The sequence below is a fragment of the Engystomops pustulosus genome, chromosome 2, assembly GCF_040894005.1.
Source record: "Engystomops pustulosus chromosome 2, aEngPut4.maternal, whole genome shotgun sequence".
In the NCBI taxonomy this organism is placed as follows: domain Eukaryota; kingdom Metazoa; phylum Chordata; class Amphibia; order Anura; family Leptodactylidae; genus Engystomops; species Engystomops pustulosus.
Window position 1 is genome coordinate 181,006,669 of NC_092412.1, and position 21,901 is coordinate 181,028,569.

At 39.3% G+C, this 21,901-nt stretch overlaps 1 protein-coding gene across 2 annotated transcripts in view; it reads right to left on the bottom strand.

The window, feature by feature from the left end:
- Positions 1 to 398: 398 nt before the first annotated feature.
- PLXNA2 (plexin A2) overlaps positions 399 to 21,901 on the bottom strand; it is a 210,301-nt gene continuing 188,798 nt past the window's right edge. For both annotated transcript variants that reach the window (XM_072137479.1, XM_072137480.1), the window contains exons 23-32: positions 14,707 to 14,773; positions 14,178 to 14,324; positions 13,378 to 13,537; positions 12,562 to 12,665; positions 9,671 to 9,770; positions 7,307 to 7,497; positions 6,904 to 7,073; positions 6,567 to 6,779; positions 6,185 to 6,335; positions 399 to 4,702 (exon numbers count right to left, since the gene is read on the bottom strand). In XM_072137479.1, the coding sequence (XP_071993580.1) occupies positions 4,607 to 4,702; positions 6,185 to 6,335; positions 6,567 to 6,779; positions 6,904 to 7,073; positions 7,307 to 7,497; positions 9,671 to 9,770; positions 12,562 to 12,665; positions 13,378 to 13,537; positions 14,178 to 14,324; positions 14,707 to 14,773 (1,399 nt within the window). In that variant the 3' untranslated portion in view covers positions 399 to 4,606. The remainder of the gene's footprint in view (positions 4,703 to 6,184; positions 6,336 to 6,566; positions 6,780 to 6,903; positions 7,074 to 7,306; positions 7,498 to 9,670; positions 9,771 to 12,561; positions 12,666 to 13,377; positions 13,538 to 14,177; positions 14,325 to 14,706; positions 14,774 to 21,901) is intronic.

The window sequence follows — 21,901 nt, forward strand, 5'->3', positions numbered from 1 at the left end:
GACTTATTCTGCACCAGATTTATAAAAGTGTCTAATGCCGGATGATAAATCTGTCCTAGTATAAGACTGTCAAGTTGTACTCTGCACCTCCTTTTAGTTGGCTTACTTTACGCTAGAAAATTAGGACACAATTCTGTCGGGATAGCAGTATTTCTGGCGCACGGACCTTTTAGGCCCGTGGCACGCCCCTTTTCATAGGCTACACCCTTTTGTCGAGCTAGTCATAGGAAAGCCAGAAAATTCTGTAAAAACCTGTGTAATTGAGGTGTGGACAGTTCTTTAGTGCAAACTACGACAGAATTCTGTAGTGGACTGTTTATTAAATCTCCCCCATTGTGTTGTCTGATGCTGCTGAAAGTTTGTGCTTAATTATTTAAATGACTAAAAATAAACACATGTTGTTTCCAGTAAACTTTATTTATATATAACAATAGTACAAAGTGGGTCCTTGGCTTGCAAAATAGGAGTGTTTCATATTTACAATAGGTACACAATAATATATTAAAATAATAACAAAACTTTTTTGTCTCCGAACATTTTTAAATAATTAAAACTTTCTTACATTTTTTTTCACAACAACTGTAAAAATGACAGAAAAGAAGCGAGGCAGACATAATAAAAGGAATCAGGGAGAAACAAAGACACAATTATCATACAGAAGTGCAGTGGAACTAGAAAGCTGAGCACCCCAACATTCTGAAATCTGATTGGATGGTTTGATTCATTAGGGGATATGCTGACAATGATTTGTATTTTTAAAGGGGAAGTTACAGCATTGATGGAATTATGAACCATCCCGATTTTGGCACAATTGAACATTTCGTATTTCCTTCATGTTTTGTCAACTATATTATTCCCACCTGCATATAACTCTGAAAAGGAGATAACGCCATTAATAGAACAGACCTACAGATCTTGGCAAACTGACAGAAATGGAATAGAAACAAGACAGTATAACTTTCATTCAACTACCAAAAATACAGTTACTATTTGCTGCACTTTAATAAGTGTTTGGCAAGAAGGCATATGGTTTAACACACTCTGGAAAGCAAGAGACAAAGTGGTGAAGCACAGGCTAAAGTACAGGTCAACATCTGCAAACATCACATATAGACAAAGTCTTTGAATCTGTAGGAGGTCAGCTCGGTACTGCCCAGCAATACTTTACTAGATCTCCCAGCTCCACATGGATCTGATGGACGATAGGTGGGGGGGCTTTGGTATGCAGGGGTGGAAATGGCCGGCTGCATTATAAAGTGGGCGTCATAAGTCACATTCTCCTGGTTGTACCCTATACATAAATATATGCTGGTAAAATAAATTCTTGGAACAAAAGTGATGATTTTTTGCAATTCATAAGAAAGACTAAGGGATCCCCTGAAACTACTTGCAAGCGACACCAACTTTACCACTGTACAAATTAGTAATCAATGTAGCAACAGATCTACTGAAACCACCAATCAAATTACAAGAGGCAGGTGTTCCAAACAAAAAGTATTACACAAGATAAAAAATAAATATCTAACGCTATTTCAAGTAATGGCTGCTGTAAACATATTTTCATTAGGAAATGACCTGGTGAGTTATATGTCTGACTACAATGAATGTGAGGGTATCTGACTAGCAGATGACCCAGGTGGTAGCTCAGCAGAGATGCATCCTCTTCCTATGTAATGTGTAAAGAATGGCGACCACTAACCAATGTAGTCTTCTCTTCAGAGTAAGAGAAAGTGTTCTGTTATAGCTGATATGTTTAGCCCCATTCAAACAACCTTAGATATAGAAAGAGCTGCCGATTCTCAGTTGGCCTCACTGATACATACTCTAAGAATTGGCCACAGTGTTTGGAACCAGCAGACTGAAGTTCAATAAGCTAGGCCATAAATTACTGAGGCCAGGTAAGTGCACACATTTGCATATGGGGACCTCCAGAGAATAATCCAGTGGATACTAACTGTACTCTTCTTGTACGTAGTTGTAGACCAATAGATAAACTTCACAAGCAATGTCTTAGCATGAGGGCCAACATTACCGAATACTCCAAAGGGGAACTTCATATTTCAATTGGAATAGGTAGAAATGTATCTCCACATCATGGCAATTGTTATCAGACTTGTCAAATCCTAAACGTTATGGCTTTGTGCTGCTGGCTGTTTGAGGACATTTCAGCACATGGAAGAACCCTGTCTAAGACAGGAGAAACTTGTAAGGCGATGTGAGACAAACACCCTGCAGTTTTCATTGTCTTTAGGATAAGTGGAGAATATTGCAATAATCTTTACACACCTTTGCATTATAGAGATACAGCTTTGAAAATCAGCCCCAATGTTATAGTGAAAACCAAGCAGCAACAGATAATCAATGTAAAAGATCTTATCTATAGTATACATATTCTTGAATTTTTTTGGAATAATGGTCAAGGTTTAGCAAGTAATTGTAACACACTATTACATATACCTATATAGACTTACTTGAGAGAGGTCATGGATGTGATCATGCCATAGTATGTAGTTTTATGGTGAGTTTTAGCACCATGTTCTCTTTAATGATATGTACTATAAATGAAAACGCCTATACTATAACAAAATCCACATGACCCTTAGGCTCTATTCATTTTGCGTTTGGTCTAAAACTCAGAGGCAAATGGAAGGTGTATTCTCCATTATATAACATTAACTGTACAGTCACACATACCTACATCTTTCACAATTTTGCATTGGCCCAGTGTATAGGAAAATCACAATTTGCTGGTAAAAAAACAATAATGGAGCATACCACCCAAATGGAGGCCTAAAGGACACTATTATGGCTTCTGCTGGGCAATTGCATTATGGCACATATACTGAATATTTTTAACTCAATATGTTCACCTTAGGTAGTATAAAAAGCAATTCTGAACGAAAAGGAAATTTTAGGTAAAATATTTCCAGCATTAAAGTGCATTACACGGCTCTGTTGGAACTTGTATCACAAATTTAGTTTTCACAGGTCCATTGTGGATATGTGACATCTGTTAGCAACTATTTGATTGAGGTTTTTTCCTTGTTCCTACACTGCCTTATAATGGGTCAGATTGTGTTCAAGTGATGGAAAATAACTCTTGCTGTGCTAGAAAAAAAAACATGCAGCACGAAAACCTCAGTAGGACCCGATTCACCCAATCAACATCAAAGGCGTCCATCATGCTACATTCAGACACTGTGAAGTAGATTCCATTCTAAAATGAAAATACAGTACAGATGTGAATAGATCCATAGGGGGAGATTCATCAGAAGTGTCTAAGAGCACTTCTAGTTGCCCATAGCAACCAATCAGAGCTCAGATTTCTTTTTCCACAGATGTTTATAAAATGAAAGCTGAGCTCTGATTGGTTTCCATGGGCAAAAAGAACATGCTTACCTAGAACACTTCTGATAAAGCTCCCCCATAGTCTCTAAGTTTTGTAAGATACAATACTGCCCTTCTACAACCTAAGCTTAACAGAACAGTGTCTCATGCAAATCTGAGGAGAGCCTTAGGGAATACGCAGCACATTCATTACCACCTAAAAATATACATTTTTGGAATTATTATGTGAACAAAATGGTGTATCTAGACAATTGAACAATGTGCAGGCCTCCACACATTTTTATAACGACAGACTATTCTGTAACTGCCCTGGAAATAATCTAATTTTCCATACAGAGACATTAAGCATTTAGAGAGGTTTAAGTATTAGTATTACTATACTTTATAGTTTTCTACACTGGTTTTAACACACTATATTTGGTAATGCTTTATGACACTTTCCAATGTTCTGAAACATTTGTAATACTGGGTCAGGATATTGTAAATGTGATGGCAATGGATTCAGTACACAAAGCAATGAAACTTGGTACAGACTAATGATGACATTAAAGGGTCATTCCACTTGGTTAATGGACACATGCCTCTTGCTAGGAAAAAAGGATCACAATTGGATTAGCTGGTGAATCTGGAGTAAGTGATCTTAAGTAGAGTTCATAAGTAGACAGGGTGCAAGTCCTCTGGTAGATCAGCTGGTAGTGGATATGTGCTGTAAAAATCCACAATTTTCCTAATGTAGTTCAACTTTTTAAAGTCATCCCTTGAACCAGTGCAAAATATGCCAAGTGTGGCCACATAAGAATTTAAATCTATGAAAATTTATTGTGTGTTTCTCTTTTAGGGATGAAAAATAATGTACTCTTCCCCCATTTTACACCCTTCCCAAAAAAGCAATAAATTATAATAATTATAATAAAAATAGGAGTCTTTTGAAGAGAAAACAAGCTAAACGGACAACCAAACCAACAAACAGAGCAGTTGAGTCTTCTCTTGTTATGCAGTCTCTTAAGTAACGTACAACATGCAATCAGCAGCCTTCTGGGCTAGTGGGACCTCCCCTGCCCTCTTCAGGGGTCTCAGAAGGAATGATGAATATGGATCTGCTCTCCTCATTCTTCGAGGCAATCAGATGTAAGACCTTCTGATGCTCAATGATTCTTCACAGTTGCAAGGAATGTACAGGGAACCCTGCAGCTCTCTGTCATAGGAGTCTTTTCCAGGACTCTGTCTCCTTTCCATGGATAAAAAGCTGTATTGAAATTCAGCTGTCAAAACTCATGGCCGCTATCAACTGCTCGACTTTGTAGGCTAAGCGGTGTCGACGCCCCTGTTCATCGTGTTCCAAGGCTGTTATTAGCTGTAAAACACAAGGTATTACAGGTTTTTAGTCACCATACAGAAAGGTTTACATGATGCACAGAGATTTTGCTTTAAAAAAATGCAAGAACTGTCCCTTGGGTGATCGAATCATAGAAAAAAAATTTAACCGATTATCCTGCGATGCAAGATTAAGAGGCAATTCACCAGCACAATCCAAATCTAGATTTCTCTGGTTCATTTAAAGAGTAACTTTCATTATACATAAAATGGAAATTTCCTCTATCCCCTCTGATTGGCTTTCTCCTGTCTGCTGAACTGTTTAGTTCTTCAGATCTGTCTCCACTGAAGACAGACTTTAATTACCATGTCTATGGAGGGAGGAGCGGAGGGGCCCAGTAGGAGAGACACAGAAGAATATTTGGCAGATTTCTAGCATTAGATGTAAATTAATATTCCAGCAGGTTTAATCTGTACTGAGCAATATAGATGTGAATAATATGTCATTCTATTATCCCCTCCAAGACCTCACTCCTCTCCTAATCACTGATGATCGGTATAGTAAACAGTTCTTGTTCCTGTGACAACACAACATTGGGAACCTGTCAGCAGTCACCCCTCCCCACAAACAGTGCCTTTTAAATGCCTGCATGCAGTACATTGTTCCACTCATGCATCTATCCATGGGATTAAAGCCAACAATCTTCTAGAAAAGACTGTATTTATTCCCTCTGCTACTAAAGCTGCAGTCATGGAGGTCCAATATATAGTCAAACCTCCCCTGCCTCCTAATTGATGCTGACATTGCTAACCCAACCCAGGCTGTGTGTGAGAAAAGGGGTAATGAGGAGATGATTTCTCTCAGTGTGCCACACAATGATGTAGCAGTGCTGAGTCGCACATAGCCACTGTCTCCCATGACCTCCTCATTCATGCCTCATTCAGGAATTCTCTTCACCCAGGTTAGCAGTGTCAGCAACCTGTATATTGCAGGTCCCCGCCTCTGGGACTGGAACTTGTGATCCGTCCTTAGTCATGCCAAGTTGATATTAAGGATTCTATTTGTATCAAAGATGTGTGAACAGCTAGGACACTTGGTGTTCTTCAGTATTTTGCACTTTAATATTTGTTTATCTTATATCAATCAGACAGAAATTACATCTTAACTTCAAGATATTAGTTAAATTACAGGCAGACAACATAAGGTCTGTACATTACTTAAAGGGCCGGTCAGCAAGCACAACCCATAGTCAAACATCTGGGATTATTTAGGAAAGGATTAAGTTGTGAACTACATAAATATTGCTGTAATTAACCATAGTTTAAACTAAAACAGGGAACAATAGATGTATCATAAATTGGGTCATATAATTTTTATTATATGCCTTGGTTTGAACATTTAGATCATTGTAAAACAGACAAGTTATCTAGAATCTCATGTTTAAACCTAATACACGCATTACTATGCTGTTTGCAGGTAGCAATGGTTTATAGAGTGTAAGCTCTTGTTTTCACTTCTCACCTCCACGCTGTATTTACTGACGTATGAGTAGATCTCATTGAGTGCACTTAGCATATTAAACTCTGATGCATGCATACGAGATTGCTCTGCGAGGTAGGCGTTCATGTCCTGGTCGCTGATGGCTGGGAGTTTTGCAATGTCAGCATAATACCTATAAAACACAGATGTACTTACTTATCATAGTTCATTGTAATGAATACATATTACTCTCATTTAACAATGACATGTTCTACAGTATTTCTGATTACTTAAGAAGGTTAGAGATCAGTTAATTCAACCACTTACTATATAGTTATAGCTTAAAATTTTCAGTGTAAAATCTCCTTTTTCAATACATTGCACATATAATTGGCTCTTATCACCCACCATGCCGCACACTTACCTCTCCACCCAGTTCTTGTAGTTGGGGATGTCCTTGGCATACAGCAGCTTGTTGCTGGGAGAATCTTTACCAAGCCGATGCTCTGAGGTGGAACAAGAGTCCATAAAGGTCTGAGCCACAACAGACAAGCAGGCATCCGTGATACTGCCTTTATGGATATCAAACACAAACTGAGGATTCTTAATGACATTCACCCAAAACCGAAGCGGGAGGCTGTAAAGATAAAATAAGGGATGAGTCAAGCTTCAGCTGACCATGTTTTGGCTCATATTGGTATTTAACCATTACTTAGTACATTCTGAAACACAGAAATCAATTTTCTCCTAAATCAACTTACCAGTTGCTTTTCCACGTGTGTCGGACATCTGTATCATAGATACCATGTCTGTCTGCCTGTTCATCCAAGAAGTCAAACATGTACTTAATAGCGAGAGGTAGGGCACTCCCACGGTGCACTGTACTGAATAATGTTTCAAAAAGGTCATCCACAAACTTTTGTAGTGTTCCCTATGAGACCAAAAAAAAATCTGAGATTATTATTTTATTTTGGTTATATAGCATTTAAAATGTCCACCACACACTGTTTCATAGTAGTCTCTAGTATTCTACTGTTTGTTGTCTTTTACTACTTTTTTCTACCCAAAACAAAGAGTTACGCAATTATTTGTAAACATTCATTCATTAAAAATTTGGAAAAAGAAACATCAAATGGGAAAATCTCATTTGAGTTTGGCAGTTACCTTGGTTGCAAGCAGCCTTGTCAAGTAGATTTCAGAAACCATTTTGCTTCCCCGGTCACCTTCTTTCTGGTCTCCATGTTCATGATTTTTCACCAGGTGCCAAACTTTAACACCACTCTCGAGATCTGGCGTAATCATTGGGGCACGGGAGCGAAGGCTATCGGGGCTGCCGGTGTAGCGGAATGTGGAGTCTACAAGAGAGATAATACAGTTATATTCAATACATGTTTATCCTGTGCAATGACTTATCCAATGACATTTGTGTTTTTGGTCTCAAAACTAAATATGGCATTTTCTATATATTTTTAGTTATCCTGGTGGATAAGTATAATTTGTATCACACAGCTGCTTGTAGCTGTCTTTCTTATAAGGCTCCTTTTCACACCTCGACTCTCCTGGTTGGGGTTACAGTTGAAAAGTCAAATGACCTTGGCTCTCAGACAAATGCCACCAGTGTTAATGAACCATAAGTCTCTTTGCAGTTTATCCAAAGAAACAGCAAGAGGCTTGGTACAGCTTAGCAGAGAAAGCACTATTTAGCAATAAAAATGCTGTCAAATTAGAAAAAGGCAGCGAAGGTTTAATTCTAATTGTCTCTGTTGTCGAGCGAATGCAGATACAATTATGCTGTGTAAGTAAGTGTGGATGCAAAACGCACGACGTGCTACTGCAGTCACCACTGGACAGAGAGACCGAGCAACTCAAGTGTTTCTGTCATGAAATTATTCTTTCTACTCCAAGCACATCTTCATCAGCTCAAGACAATGCAGAATCCCTGTTAACATTTCTAATTTCACCATTAATATTGCTGCTAATGTCAGAGACTTGCAGGAGCCAAAAATACAGCTTTTATGATGTCTCTTCCTGAGCGCGGTGCCCCAAGCCACCGATCAGCGGTATTGTTGATTCCCAATAATATGTTGTGATGCTTTTTCTTTCCACTGTAATCATGTTTGCTCCAATTTTCATAATTTACATGTTAATGAATGAGAGAGACAAATGTTACTGATACTGCCGCCTTCGCAGGCGGTTAGCGGCTGAAGATTTATGTCGTTTAAGCCGTGATCTGCATAGAAACTGCTGCTGTTAATCTTAGCTGAGAACAGTAACCCTGTAAGTTCTGGAAAAGACTAAAAACTATTTCTAATGGAGATGCCCTGACCGGCCAAATATACTATAACCTATGCTAAAAACTGGAGCAGCTTATAGCTGAAATCTACACCAGGTTGGACCTGTTGTATATTTCTTTTCCAGCAAAAGGGTGGCCGTAACCTCTCGGTAAGTCCGTCCTGTTGTGTGCCGGGTCCATCGATAAGTCCAAAGCGCAACAACCCAGTCTTAACACATTGTTGACATTTCATGGAATGTATATAATTTTTTTACATGCCCCCTATTCACTAAATCATAATAATCATAAAAACACATATCCTGAGCTAAGACAGTATGCTATAGGATACAATGTAGCTACGCTTCTATGGTTCTACGCTTTTATGGTTCTAAAAGCTATTTTGACTATACAAGGAAATCTTCCATGCATGAAAATCAATCATGATAAACCAGGGACACTAACTCATAGATCCAGGCTCTGTGGCTGTAGCTTCTTATATTTGTAATTCATTGCCTCATCCCGTCTTAAATAAATAAAATAATACTAATAAAATGAAATATTGGTAGTGTGCCTGAAGGGCTCTGGGGGGCATTATTTGGGCTCCTTCTTGCTGCAGCTGCACAGGCTGTTACTCTGTCTCATCCTCCCCCTGCTCCATCAGCACTCCCCTTCTGTGTGCTACAATCGTAAGAATACAGCAAGCAAGAAGAGGGAGGGGGCAGTGCTGAGGGTGCAGGAGAGAGGAGAGAAAGTGAAACAACTGGTTGAGCGCCTCAGGCTCTTTTACTATCATTTTAAAATTGATTTTAGACGGAAGGAGGCAATGGATAACAAATACAAGAAGATTACCACAGTGTCTCGGTCTATGAGTAAGGCTCCCCGGTTTATCATGCTTGATTTTGATGGTAAATTTTCTTTAAGAATCATCCCTATCTAGGAAGATAAATGTCTGATGATAGAATTATTGATTGTCTGACTGAAGGAACCACCAGTGATCACAAGAATGGTTTTAAAAGTTTCCCTCAACTTCCCTGGTAAATAAAGTAGCAGTGCTGTCCTCGAAATCCCATAAACATTAGCCTAGCTTAAAGGGGATTTCCCACCAAGGCAAGTTAGGCCCTATCCAGGTTAAGGAACAATGATGCAAAGAATTCACCAAAAACACCTATGTGGCTGTCATGATAAATAGCACAACATAGCATACAATAGGAATAGTTTTTTACGCTTGCAGTTACTATATACTGATATGTTCTTACCGTATCTGCTGATGGAGGTTCTGGATATGCTTGCAGAAGCTGGGATATTGTATGATGAGGTTTGTTTTGGAACAAGAGCTACTACTGAACGATCAGAAACCTGCACAGAAAAGAGTAATGCAGTTAATGGACTTGTGACAAGTTTCATGTAAATTTCTAGTAACTGGGCTCTTTATCTGTTCTTCAGATCATTCAACATCTCCCCCACCCTTAAAAACAAGAAAAAAAACCTAAATGCTGTGTAGCAAATCACCTACATAAAAATCCTAAAACGAGAAGAGAATAAGTGAAATCATATCCTGGTAGTAAAAAAGCCTCACATTTCCACTATGGTGGGGTGTTTTTTCTAAGGCAGCCCCATCTGTACATGCAGGCCTGTCAGCGATGAAGGATTAAGTGCTTTAACAAGGGTTCGTACCCCTGAGCAATAACATTTTCATGATTTTTGCTATGATCTTAACCTTTACTGTTGCAATATTTCCCTGATTGTAGCTTCCGATATGAATTGGAGCTATTTTTCTTACAAAACAATGGAATAGCTGTGAGTGATATTGTGTAGTGAGATAATGTGACTCATTTCCTTACTTGAGGAAATGTTTGTATTAGGAGTCTTTCCATAGCCCAACCCAGAATCCAAACAAGAATCCTTCACATATACACATTGTAGGTGGCTAATCGCATGGAGAGCCACATTTTTTTTTCTCTTATTTCTAACCCATTTTAAAGATGGAGAATGCCGCTGATTTAATTAAGGCTGAAGCACAAAGAGAATAAGCAGCTATCATAATGTTATGGACCATAAAGCATTCTTATTAAACCATTTTTTATTCTAACCGGTTTTATGAACTTTATAAAAATGTGATTTATGGTAAGACAAGCAATAAAGCCATCTTTCAGAGGCTTAAATTGCCTGTCCCTCTATTACATCCGGAGGATTAATTAGGCAAAAGTCAAACTGTAGATGAATATTAGCGCTAACGAGATTCTCTTATAAGAAGGTTCACATTTTATCCTCTTCATATTCAAAGGCCGCATGGATATAAAAAATTTAAGGTAACATATAGTGGAGGACTTCCTCTACACAACGAAGGGATTATAGAAAACTTAGAAACCACTGACACTGTGGTCATAACATTTTCATTGGGCTAATTAACAAGGCCCTCAATGGCGATAACATGGCTGCTACTGGGGAACATTTAAGGCTACTTTATCTAGCAGTATGCAATAAATCAGAAAATGAACAGAAACAAGTGAAGATGACCTTTACCTGGGATTTTGGTTCTTTTGGAGAAGTATAAGTTTATTTTAACTTTTGTATGCAACTTTCACATCTAGTTTTTGTAATAAGCTCAGCTTATATGCCAAGAGAGACGACGACGTATACACTGAGCATATCCATAGACACATGCTGGCAGACAGAGGCATCCTTTTTGCCTCCATCTGACTAATATACGTCATATACTACGGAAGCCCTGGATGGAAAGATGCAGCACGTTACGTCATGTATATGCTTAGTGGAGGCCATTATGCTTACAATGGAGATAATAAGCAAGATGTAAGAGAAATTCTCACCTAGGGTTTAAAGCATTACTATTGCACTCTACAGTGTTATTGCTCCAGAGAGGAGCATATGACTACAGTGCCCTAATATATGTATAAATGCCATAAGGCCTCCTATGCACAGCATGAGCTTTATTATAATATATATTTAAAAAACACATTTGTATATGAAGCAATGTCTACATATGTTCTTTACCTAGAGATCATACAATATGGGATCAATTTCACCCAGAAAACCAACAAGTGTCATGAGGTTTCATGTCTGATTAAGAGCATTCAGTAAGCCATCTCCTACAACAGCGTCATCAATTTCCACACAAATCATTTCATTTTATAGAGCATTCAGCAATAATGCCTCAGTTTGCTGATCCTACACTTGAGGTCTGTAACAGAATTAGGTCTAACTCTTGTGCCCTTTCAGCAGGAATTATTGCACTTCCTGGTTCTCTATCCATTAGATATTATATCCAAAGTGCAATCCATTATAAATAAGGGAAAAGTGAAGTGTTCACATGTGTGCTGGAAAATAGATATGTAGCAGCTATTAAGAATAGTATAATTGCTTACAATTATAATCCATCAATCCATATGTGTCAGCTGATTTTTACTACACCCATTCTAGATGAGAAATCTCATTTTTCAATAACCATGATATCAACTATTATGCAACATTCAGATTTTCAATTTACCGTAGAGGTGTCTATGATGAAACAATTATCTAACCCAGATGGCTCTATTTTATCTATTCACTACATTAATCACACAATACTTTTAACATTTGATAACGTAACAATGAATTTCTCTGGCTGCACAGTATGATGTTATTACATTTTATTTAGATTTTATAAATCCCTTTAAAAGAGCATGATATCTTTGATAGAATCTAGGGATCCCTTTTTTGGATAACCTGCTTTAATGTAATTTGCTGCCTATGCAGAGGATAAGTGATATGTCTTATGTCTGGGGTCCATCCCATCTCCCGTTCAACCTTACTGTGGTCAGAAGTTGGAATGAAAAGCAGTGGTTACACATATGTGCAGTCCCTGTATTTAAAGGTCTGTGTCACTGAATGCAATTATTGTACACTGTGTTTAGCTCTTTCCAGCCCTACAGACACAAATCACTAACTTTCCAGCAATTTTTTCACAACCGAACTGACCTGGTCATTTGTTACACCAGTGGTCATCAATCTATGGCTTTTTTCTGGCATTACAACTTCCAATATGCTCTAACATGGTACTGTGGGTTACCCTTTCCTCAATGCAGGGGAGTTAAATCATCCTGCTTTATAGACCATTGCACAAATCAGAACAGATACATAGATAATATACCTGGTAGTGCATAAGTGTGTTGAGCCTTTTCCAGTCACCTTCTATCTTGGTTGTGATGTCTTCATCTTGTAAGACGACCCTTGCTATGCGTCCTTGTCTCCATTCTGTTCAGCGGTTAAACAAAAGAAAATTTATAGAATAGTGCAATTATGATTGAATGACTGGTGTGAAATAGAACAATATGGAGGCCAGAAACTTACAATGTCATCCTCTCCAAACACAAATTCTGAACTGGAAGAAGGGAGTATTTTCCAGCTGGACAAAAGGATGGGTTTTGTAAAAAGTAACCCTTGTTTCCTCCAAGCATCATGGGGACTACCCAATCAACTAGCCCTTCCAGCTCCTTGTGACATAAAATTCACCCTTATGGTCTCAATAAAAATTGTAACATTACTGTATAATATTTTTTTTAAATATGCAAGCAGAGGGCTGTGCCTAGAGATATACTGGATACACACAAGCTTGTGTGTGATGAAATAGCAGGCTACACTAATGCAGTTAAAGATAAGACTATTCAATGAAATAAAAAGCAGCGGGACCCCAGTCTCTGGCAGGGAGGAATTAATGCACCTTTAATACAGACATGGCACGGCTTTGATGAAAATAATACACAGGAAATGCAAGTGGATTCTGAAATTATCACGTTTTGCCAATTTTTTAATCCCACAGAGATTTCTATTTTAAAAGACTAAGAATTTTATTGGAGCATAAACAACATAGATTAAGAAAAGTGAAAATATGTTCAGGTGTCACATGCTTTCTTTGTATTGTGACGGAAATCCATCCATCTCTACTGCTAGGAGAGACTGAGCATACCTAAGTCCATGTCCACTGCTCTCGGCCTCTGGGAATAGGGCACGTTCTTATATACTGCATCCAAGATCTTCTCCTTCACCTGAGTGATGGTGTCACAGTTTAAGGCCTTTACCGGGATCTCGGGACTGTTTTCGTTGTCAGGGTTAACACAGTTAAGGATCTGCAATGAAATAATAAGGAATATTAAAAAATAACCTACAGCACATGCTCACTGCTGACATCTGAGCCACAATGCTAAATCTACTGCTACCTTCAGTCATTTGTCATGTTAGGAAGGATTGAATGTGAATGTAGTAGGAATGGGAAGTGTACGTCCCTTCTTGAAATTTCCCATTTGTTTTGAATCTTAAAATCTTTAGTATAAATTGTGGTAAGCCTGCATTTTTTTCTCTCTTTGATTTAACTTTTTCTGATCCCAGCTTGATCAAGTACAATATTAAATATATATTCAAATGAGTTTTATTTTTAAATGGGTTGAATAAATCAATGTATATGTCACAGACACAAGACCATTCCCCATTCAGATACATGGAAAGGATTAAACAAATTTGCTAAATGTGAATGTATAATAAAGCGGTTTTCAGCACAGGTTAATAACATCCTGTCTTTTTATCCTGCAGTCACGCTAAGAACAAAAAGAGAAAAGGCAGGTGTCTCTTACAGGTCTAATGCTCTTATTATATGCAGCCTCTATCAATTTGTAAAATACATTGCAATTCTCTGAGTCCTTCGCAGAGGGCAGCAGTGCACTATTTTCTATTACAAAGCTGCTCCCCCTTGTGGACACATATAATACTAACCAGTGTTTTGTACTCGATCTGCTGTCGAATGAGTTTATCTTCACTCAATGAATAGCGGGCTTCTCCGGTGATTGAATCTATAGGTCCTTTCTCCATCTGCTGCTTAATGGCACAGTGTAGCATGAACAGCGGCTCCCCAGCACATTCCTGAAAAAAAGCATGCACAGCATTTGCATATATGTATCACTTATTTGGACCCAACACAGCTGCAGTCCAAACTGGACAAATAGTGACACATAATTCTGGTCTTCAGCTATCATACACCTTGCTATTACAATTACTATATTTTACTAACTACTTGTCACATGAACCAATCCATTATTATTTTGTGTATGAATAATAAGGTCCATTAACAGTGTCAGGATATGTGTGGAATCTGCTCAAATTCACTACTGCCCTACATCCAATACAAATAAATTGGGCGTTTATATACCATTTACGTAATCCAGAACAAAGGATTTTTTTTATGGAAAGCGCCACTTTTGATCTGCTTAGAAATATTCTAATAATAGAAGTTTGAATTTTTTACCTTAAGAAATTTGTGCAGGAGGAAGGCAAACCAGTTAGTCAGCATCTTCTCTGCCACAGATTCAGTCCTAAGGAGAAAAAAAAGGTTTACTGTCATGGCACCAAAGCAGGTCTAATGGTTACATGAAACATCTACCCTGTTTCCCCGAAAATAAGACAGTGTCTTATATTAATTGTTGCTCCTTAAGAGGCACTAGGTCTTATTTTCAGGGGATGTCTTATTTTTCCATGTACAAGAATTTACATTTATTGGTGAAAAAAAAAAATAAACTTCTAAAACATCCTTATTACTCTCCAAACTCTGAACTATTGGAATTTTTGGCCCCAATCTCTCATGTTTAGCAATAGAACTTTCCTTTAATGAGCACTTCATGTCCATGTAGCAGCTTGTAGCGTATTTGTCCTGCAACAGTCAGTGATTTTATTCTGTAATTCTTCCCCACGTCACAACCTCTTGCAGCATCTAAAAAATCTACTAATATTAATGTATGACATGGGGGTCTGCTGCAATGGCGGCCGCTAGGTCTTATTTTCAGGGGAGGCCTTATATTTCTAAGATTGAACAAAATTGTACTAGGTCTTATTTTCGGGGGATGTCCTATTTTAGGGGAAACAGGGTAGTTACCTTTCCTATTACCCTGCCAAATTTGATGTTGTTTGTTACTTTTGAAAGCATGAAAATGGCAATGAATGTAACAGTGAATTTGTCTTACTATTAAAAGATTTATTGTAAAGAATATGGAATATAATTACATAGCACCATATATACAATAGTATATTACTGTTTATTCCGGGGAAAACAAATGATATACTATTGTAGTCTACAGATTGGCCACTAGATGTCGGCACTGAAGGAGCAAGTAAATAACAGAATGCTCCTTATCACTGTTTGTTGGTATGTAATAGGGACAGAATGGCAGTTCTATTGTATTGCCTGAACTACGATAAGCAGATTGCACAGCGACAATAGCAAAAAGAACATTGTAGGCAGCCGTAACATATCTGAGACAGAGGATGACTTGTGATGTACTGGCCCACCTGCAGGTATACACAGTGGTGCAGAGAAAGTGTGGAGTAGTGGAAAGACTGCCTTTAGAAAGGAAATATAATAACTGAAGTAAAAACCATAGTTACAGCATGGGCGTAGGTGATATAACTTGCCCAGGTTTTGCATGCAAAAGTCTTATTTTGTGTCACATCATGATCCATCAACTGATTTTAGCTTCAAAATCTGCACCCAAAACTTGATTATGTAAATCCTAAGGGTGCTGTCACACGTAGCCCTTTGACAGAATCAAAGCGCACGGGGGCATGCCACAGCCTGGTCACATATATACGTTTCTATGGAAACACATGAGGTTGGTAACCAGCACCCGGTGTCTTGTATTGTCTAAATGCAAGACACAGGGTGCTGGTTACCGATCACACACGGTTCCATAGAAAAGCATAATCGAGCGGGCAGAGGCATGGCCCCCATGGGCTTTGATTCCATTTTTCAATGGAGTTAAAAAGTTACATGTGACAGCGCTCTTAGAGTAACTCCACATGTTTGCGCAGAGTCACTTTTCACTTTTGTAACACATGCAGATTTTCTTTTGGAATGAAATTTTAGAAAACCTGCAGCTCAGTTCAATTTACCTGTGGAATAATAACGTATTGTGTCACATTGATGACAAAGCTCCTGTATCAGAATTTGAAACCTGTGCAACTTTTTAACAATAAGATTGGGAAACAGGAGATAACACTGCAGAAAACTAGACCAATGAAAACTTTGGAGGGATGGTGGTTGTGTTAGGTGCAAATTCACCACTGCACCCCAAAAACAAAATTATACATGTGCCCCAATATCCTGAAAATGGTAGCAAAAACCTAGTTATTTATATAGCAAGATATAATGTCTTGTTATATATGATAGAAGTAATGGTAACCCTCATCGTGTATGCATGATTCATCAGCTACATGATGGGTCCACTTACTAAATAATCTTTCTCCAGCAGAAATCCGATTTAGGCATGGGAGGGACATGACATGTACATCCACACAAAGTCTGATTTTGATATATATTGGGGTACCGTGCTATGGGTTATCATATGAAGTCTTTAAGTTGGCCCAGTCATTTAGGCTTGCTTGTGACTGTCATCTGAATGTAAAAGGCACATTGTCTTTGGGCACTACCCACCAATGCTCCCTCCTTTGCAATGGATGAAGAGCCACCTGCAGACCATTGTACAATATAACAAACCTGTTACATCAATGGGAGAATGAGCCTACGAGCGGAGAGGAAGTAATTTAGGTTTATTTTGTAACTCTAAATTATCTAATACGTATAAGATTTTGGTCATCTCCCCATCCAGATTATCACCATTCTGTTGAAATGAATGGCAGTGGATGATGCTCCCCAAGTGCTGGGAAGGTGGCTCACAATGCATACAATAAGTGGGCTTTGTCCTTCTTCTCATGTTGTTAATCCTGTGCAAGCCGTTCACACTTCATGTTAAGCTTCACAAAAGGAAGAACAAATCTGCCTTTCAAAAAGCGGCTGTAATTTTTTTTCCTGAGCTGCGTGATTTTCAAAACCCCAGAGATTATTCCAACAAATCTCTGCTTTTCTATATTCTTCCCGACACAGCGGCCGTAATTATTACATTTCTTTTCTTGTCTTAACGAAAAAGGAACGCGCCCCACAGAGCGTTCAGCCACTGATAAAGGAGGAGAGGTGCCGCATTTAATACTGTGGCCGGCGCATTTTAACTCCTTCAGCAGCAGACGCTTACAGGTGATAATAGACACGTGCTGGAGAAAAGGTATATACAGCACCATTCTTATCGGAGAGGAATTACATTTTAAAGAAGAAATGCAAGTAAATATCTTAGACGGGCATTCATTCAGACCTGATGGTGGCTAGGTGATTCTGCCTATATTTTACAATAATTCAGAGCAGAAAAAAAGCATGATGCTGCAAAGTATCCTCTAATCGTGTCCCCATCTGTGCACATTGTATACAAGATGACCTCCTGGCTGCTGTGTCTAAATACAGCACACTCTCCCACCACAATGTGTAATTTATAAGGAAACCTAGTCACCTTAATTATATGGAATAATGACACTGTATCAAAACATAACAAATGTTTCCTTGGAAGTGGCATTTAGTCTTTCGTCACTGGCTTTGCCTTTCTAACCCGGTGCTGCTTATTCCCCCTGATCACGCACACCATCGTCAGCAGCCCCGCACCCGCTGTCTTTCCCCAGTCCTCTAAGGACTTCACCCCACCACCTTATTCAAGGAAACTGTCTGCCTCCGTATCCCGTCACCAAACAAATTTCATTTTGAAACAACCAAGCATGTAATTAAATTGCCGGAATACGACTCTGGATTTTTATTCTATCTCTCTCTCCCTTCACTGTGTATTCTCCCTCAGGCCACGGCTGATCTTTCCTGCTCCGCATTAATATTTACCGTTTCCCAAAAATAATGGATGTGTCCTTGCCGTGAGGCCTCAGGGGGCGGCACTGTTTGAGTCTCTGCATTGATGTAGTGAGAATCCCTACCGTCATAACAGGGTTAATCTATCTCTTTATTTCCCCCACAACCTGATATCCCAGCACTGGAAACGTCAATGGGGACATTTCTTATTAATGGCAGAGAGGAAGGAGATGATTTACTTAGGATATGGGCTTAACTAAAGCGGCATACAATAAGCCTCAGGGATGCTGAAGCTGCAAACATTGACTAACCTTGCTCATTTAAGTTACTAGTGGATCTGGTGTACACTTCTGCTACAACACTCCAGAAATCCATTTATATGCCCTAATACAACATTTCTAATCCATGTGTGCAAGGTAAGTGTCTACCCTCTGCTTCATTGTGCGCTACTGGTCCTGAACAGATTAAACACATACAGAGAGACAAAGAGAGCTAGAAGAAATTATTGTATGACTCAAGGGTTAATATTTCTCATTCTAGGCCTATTTTTAGCCTCCTCAGTAAGAGTGATGAACTAATATTAAGAGCTGGCAGTGGAAGCACAGACACCCCCTCCTTTCTCCTCTGCTCTCTCTCTCTCCCACAATCCCCAGGGGAAATTAACAAGGATTCCATTATTGTGTCTTGTGGGACAATTTCTGTGTTAACGGACACGCGAAAATCTACGGCAATTTCCTGCATCCAAAACCACACTTGTTGTATTTGGAACCAAAACCTGTGCTTGAGGGCACATTTTTACACAAATGGGGGGCAAAGGTGTCCCAATTAAAAGTGGCCACCATGTATGATAACATTAAGCAGAAAACCCTGCATACCATAAAACAAACATGAAGTCAGAAGCCATAGACAACCATTTTCTTTCCAGGTGCTTTTTGTTTACAACTCTCATGGTGACAATATAGACTACATGTATATCTAGAATGCGGAACCAGTAACCTGCAGGGCCTAAAAGTAACAAATGAGTAGTTCAGATGTTTCATTGGAATTCTAATACACAAAGATGTACATTCTTTGCCCCCCAGAGCGATGTTACATTTGCCTAAACCAAAGTATGTTAGTTGCGATTTTGTATTGCAAACTACACTCACCGGCCACTTTATTAGGTACACCATGCTAGTAACGGGTTGGACCCCCTTTTGCCTTCAGAACTGCCTCAATTCTTCGTGGCATAGATTCAACAAGGTGCTGGAAGCATTCCTCAGAGATTTTGGTCCATATTGACATGATGGCATCACACAGTTGCCGCAGATTTGTCGGCTGCACATCCATGATGCGAATCTCCTGTTCCACCACATCCCAAAGATGCTCTATTGGATTGAGATCTGGTGACTGTGGAGGCCATTTGAGTACAGTGAACTCATTATCATGTTCAAGAAACCAGTCTGAGATGATTCCAGCTTTATGACATGGCGCATTATCCTGCTGAAAGTGGCCATCAGATGTTACAGGGTACAGTGTGGTCATAAAGGGATGGACATGGTCAGCAACAATACTCAGGTAGGCTGTGGCGTTGCAACGATGCTCAATTGGTACCAAGGGGCCCAAAGAGTGCCAAGAAAATATTCCCCACACCATGACACCACCACCACCATCCTGAACCGTTGATACAAGGCAGGATGGATCCATGCTTTCATGTTGTTGACGCCAAATTCTGACCCTACCATCCGAATGTCGCAGCAGAAATCGAGACTCATCAGACCAGGCAACGTTTTTCCAATCATCTACTGTCCAATCTCGATGAGCTTTTGCAAATTGTAGCCTCAGTTTCCTGTTTTTAGCTGAAAGGAGTGGCACCCGGTGTGGTCTTCTGCTGCTGTAGCCCATCTGCCTCAAAGTTCGACGTACTGTGCGTTCAGAGATGCTCTTTTGCCTACCTTGGTTGTAACGGGTGGCGATTTGAGTCACTGTTGCCTTTCTATCAGCTCGAACCAGTCTGCCCATTCTCCTCTGACCTCTGGCATCAACAAGGCATTTCCGCCCACAGAACTGCTGCTCATTGGATGTTTTTTCTTTTTCGGACCATTCTCTGTAAACCCTAGAGATGGTTGTGCGTGAAAATCCCAGTAGATCAGCAGTTTCTGAAATACTCAGACCAGCCCTTCTGGCACCAACAACCATGCCACGTTCAAAGGCCTCAAATCACCTTTCTTCCCCATAGTGATGCTCGGTTTGAACTACAGGAGATTGTCTTGACCATGACTACATGCCTAAATGCACTGAGTTGCCGCCATGTGATTGGCTGATTAGAAATTAAGTGTTAACGAGCAGTTGGACAGGTGTACCTAATAAAGTGGCCGGTGAGTGTATACTGCTGCATGGGGTGTTTGGATTACCTCTCCGCTTTATCTCACCATAAACTGTATTCTTGAGCCTCCATCTCCCAACAGGGAACCAACAGCAATATATGGCCAAATGACTACATCCTAGGGGCTGATAAGAAACACTGAATGTGGTAACAGGGAGCCAGCATAGGGCAAATACATAGCAAAACTGGATCTTCATTTCTTATTTGCCAAAAAAAACCCAAATCAGTAAGAAAATACAGCTCCTCAATTTATAAAGTAGATAACCTGGTGATAGCTAATCAGCACATGGAGCTACATATAAAGAAATGTCTGCTGCTTTTCTGGGACATGGGAGAAATGAGCTATAATAATGGGACTGATAATCTGATAAAGTGGCTGCTTGTGAGGAAGTTTATCCTATAACCAACACTTAATGTACAGCAAGTTATATGTGGAGTTACAATGTAATGAGCATGTGGATGTATTTTTAGACTATGATCGATGCTGTTAATACTGCCCACATAGGAGAGGTACGTTTGACATGTACTCAATATTTACTTTTGAAATAAGGCAGAATTAAGTGCAACACTGTAAATTCAATAACAAAATAAACAGAATAACATCTATACATTTCGGAAACCTAACTAGATAAATCCTTCATAGTGCATAAGCAATTATTTTTCATTTTCTTGAACAAGCCTCTGTTTAAAGCCTACATGCTCCTCTACAAGGTGTTAGTTAGTGTTGTAATTACTCATAGCCCCAGAATAACTCAAAGCCAGTTTCCTGTCTGACTATATACATTGTTTTCAGTGCAAACTGCTTCAACAGGTAAAAGTGTCAGGTGCACATGTTTTTAGCAGCTGCACTATACTGCACTGAAATGGGTGTTCCAGTGCTCTATCGACTCTTTTGGAGCAGTCAAGGGGTCGCCAGATTCATGAAGAACGTGCACAAGAAATCCTGAATCTGGCGCCCTCTGCACACTACACAGGCTAACTGCACATAGTACAGACTGCACTGTTTTTAGCAAATGTGGGCCTGTACTCTTCACATACAACACAGATCTGCTACTGAGAAACTGTTCTGCTACCCAAAATATCAAACATGATTCTTCCATTTTTTAGATGATACCGGTAGTGGTGTTCCATCTTATCTGTGTTCTGGTAAAGAAAGGGTTAAACCAAAAGCTGAATGGCAGCAGTAGCTGTGTGTAGGATCCATCATCTCCAGTGTGTTACAGCATGCACTTAGTGGCAGTATATAGAGAAGATGCTCCAAACCCTATCCCTATATACCAAAGCGCTAATAATAATGCTGCAGTCACTTGTGGCGTCTGTCTAATGCGCTCGCTGACTGCCGTATGCGGGTCTAGAAATGCTGGCAGAGATGTCTGTTTATGCTAATCTGCTAAGTGTGCCTCTTTG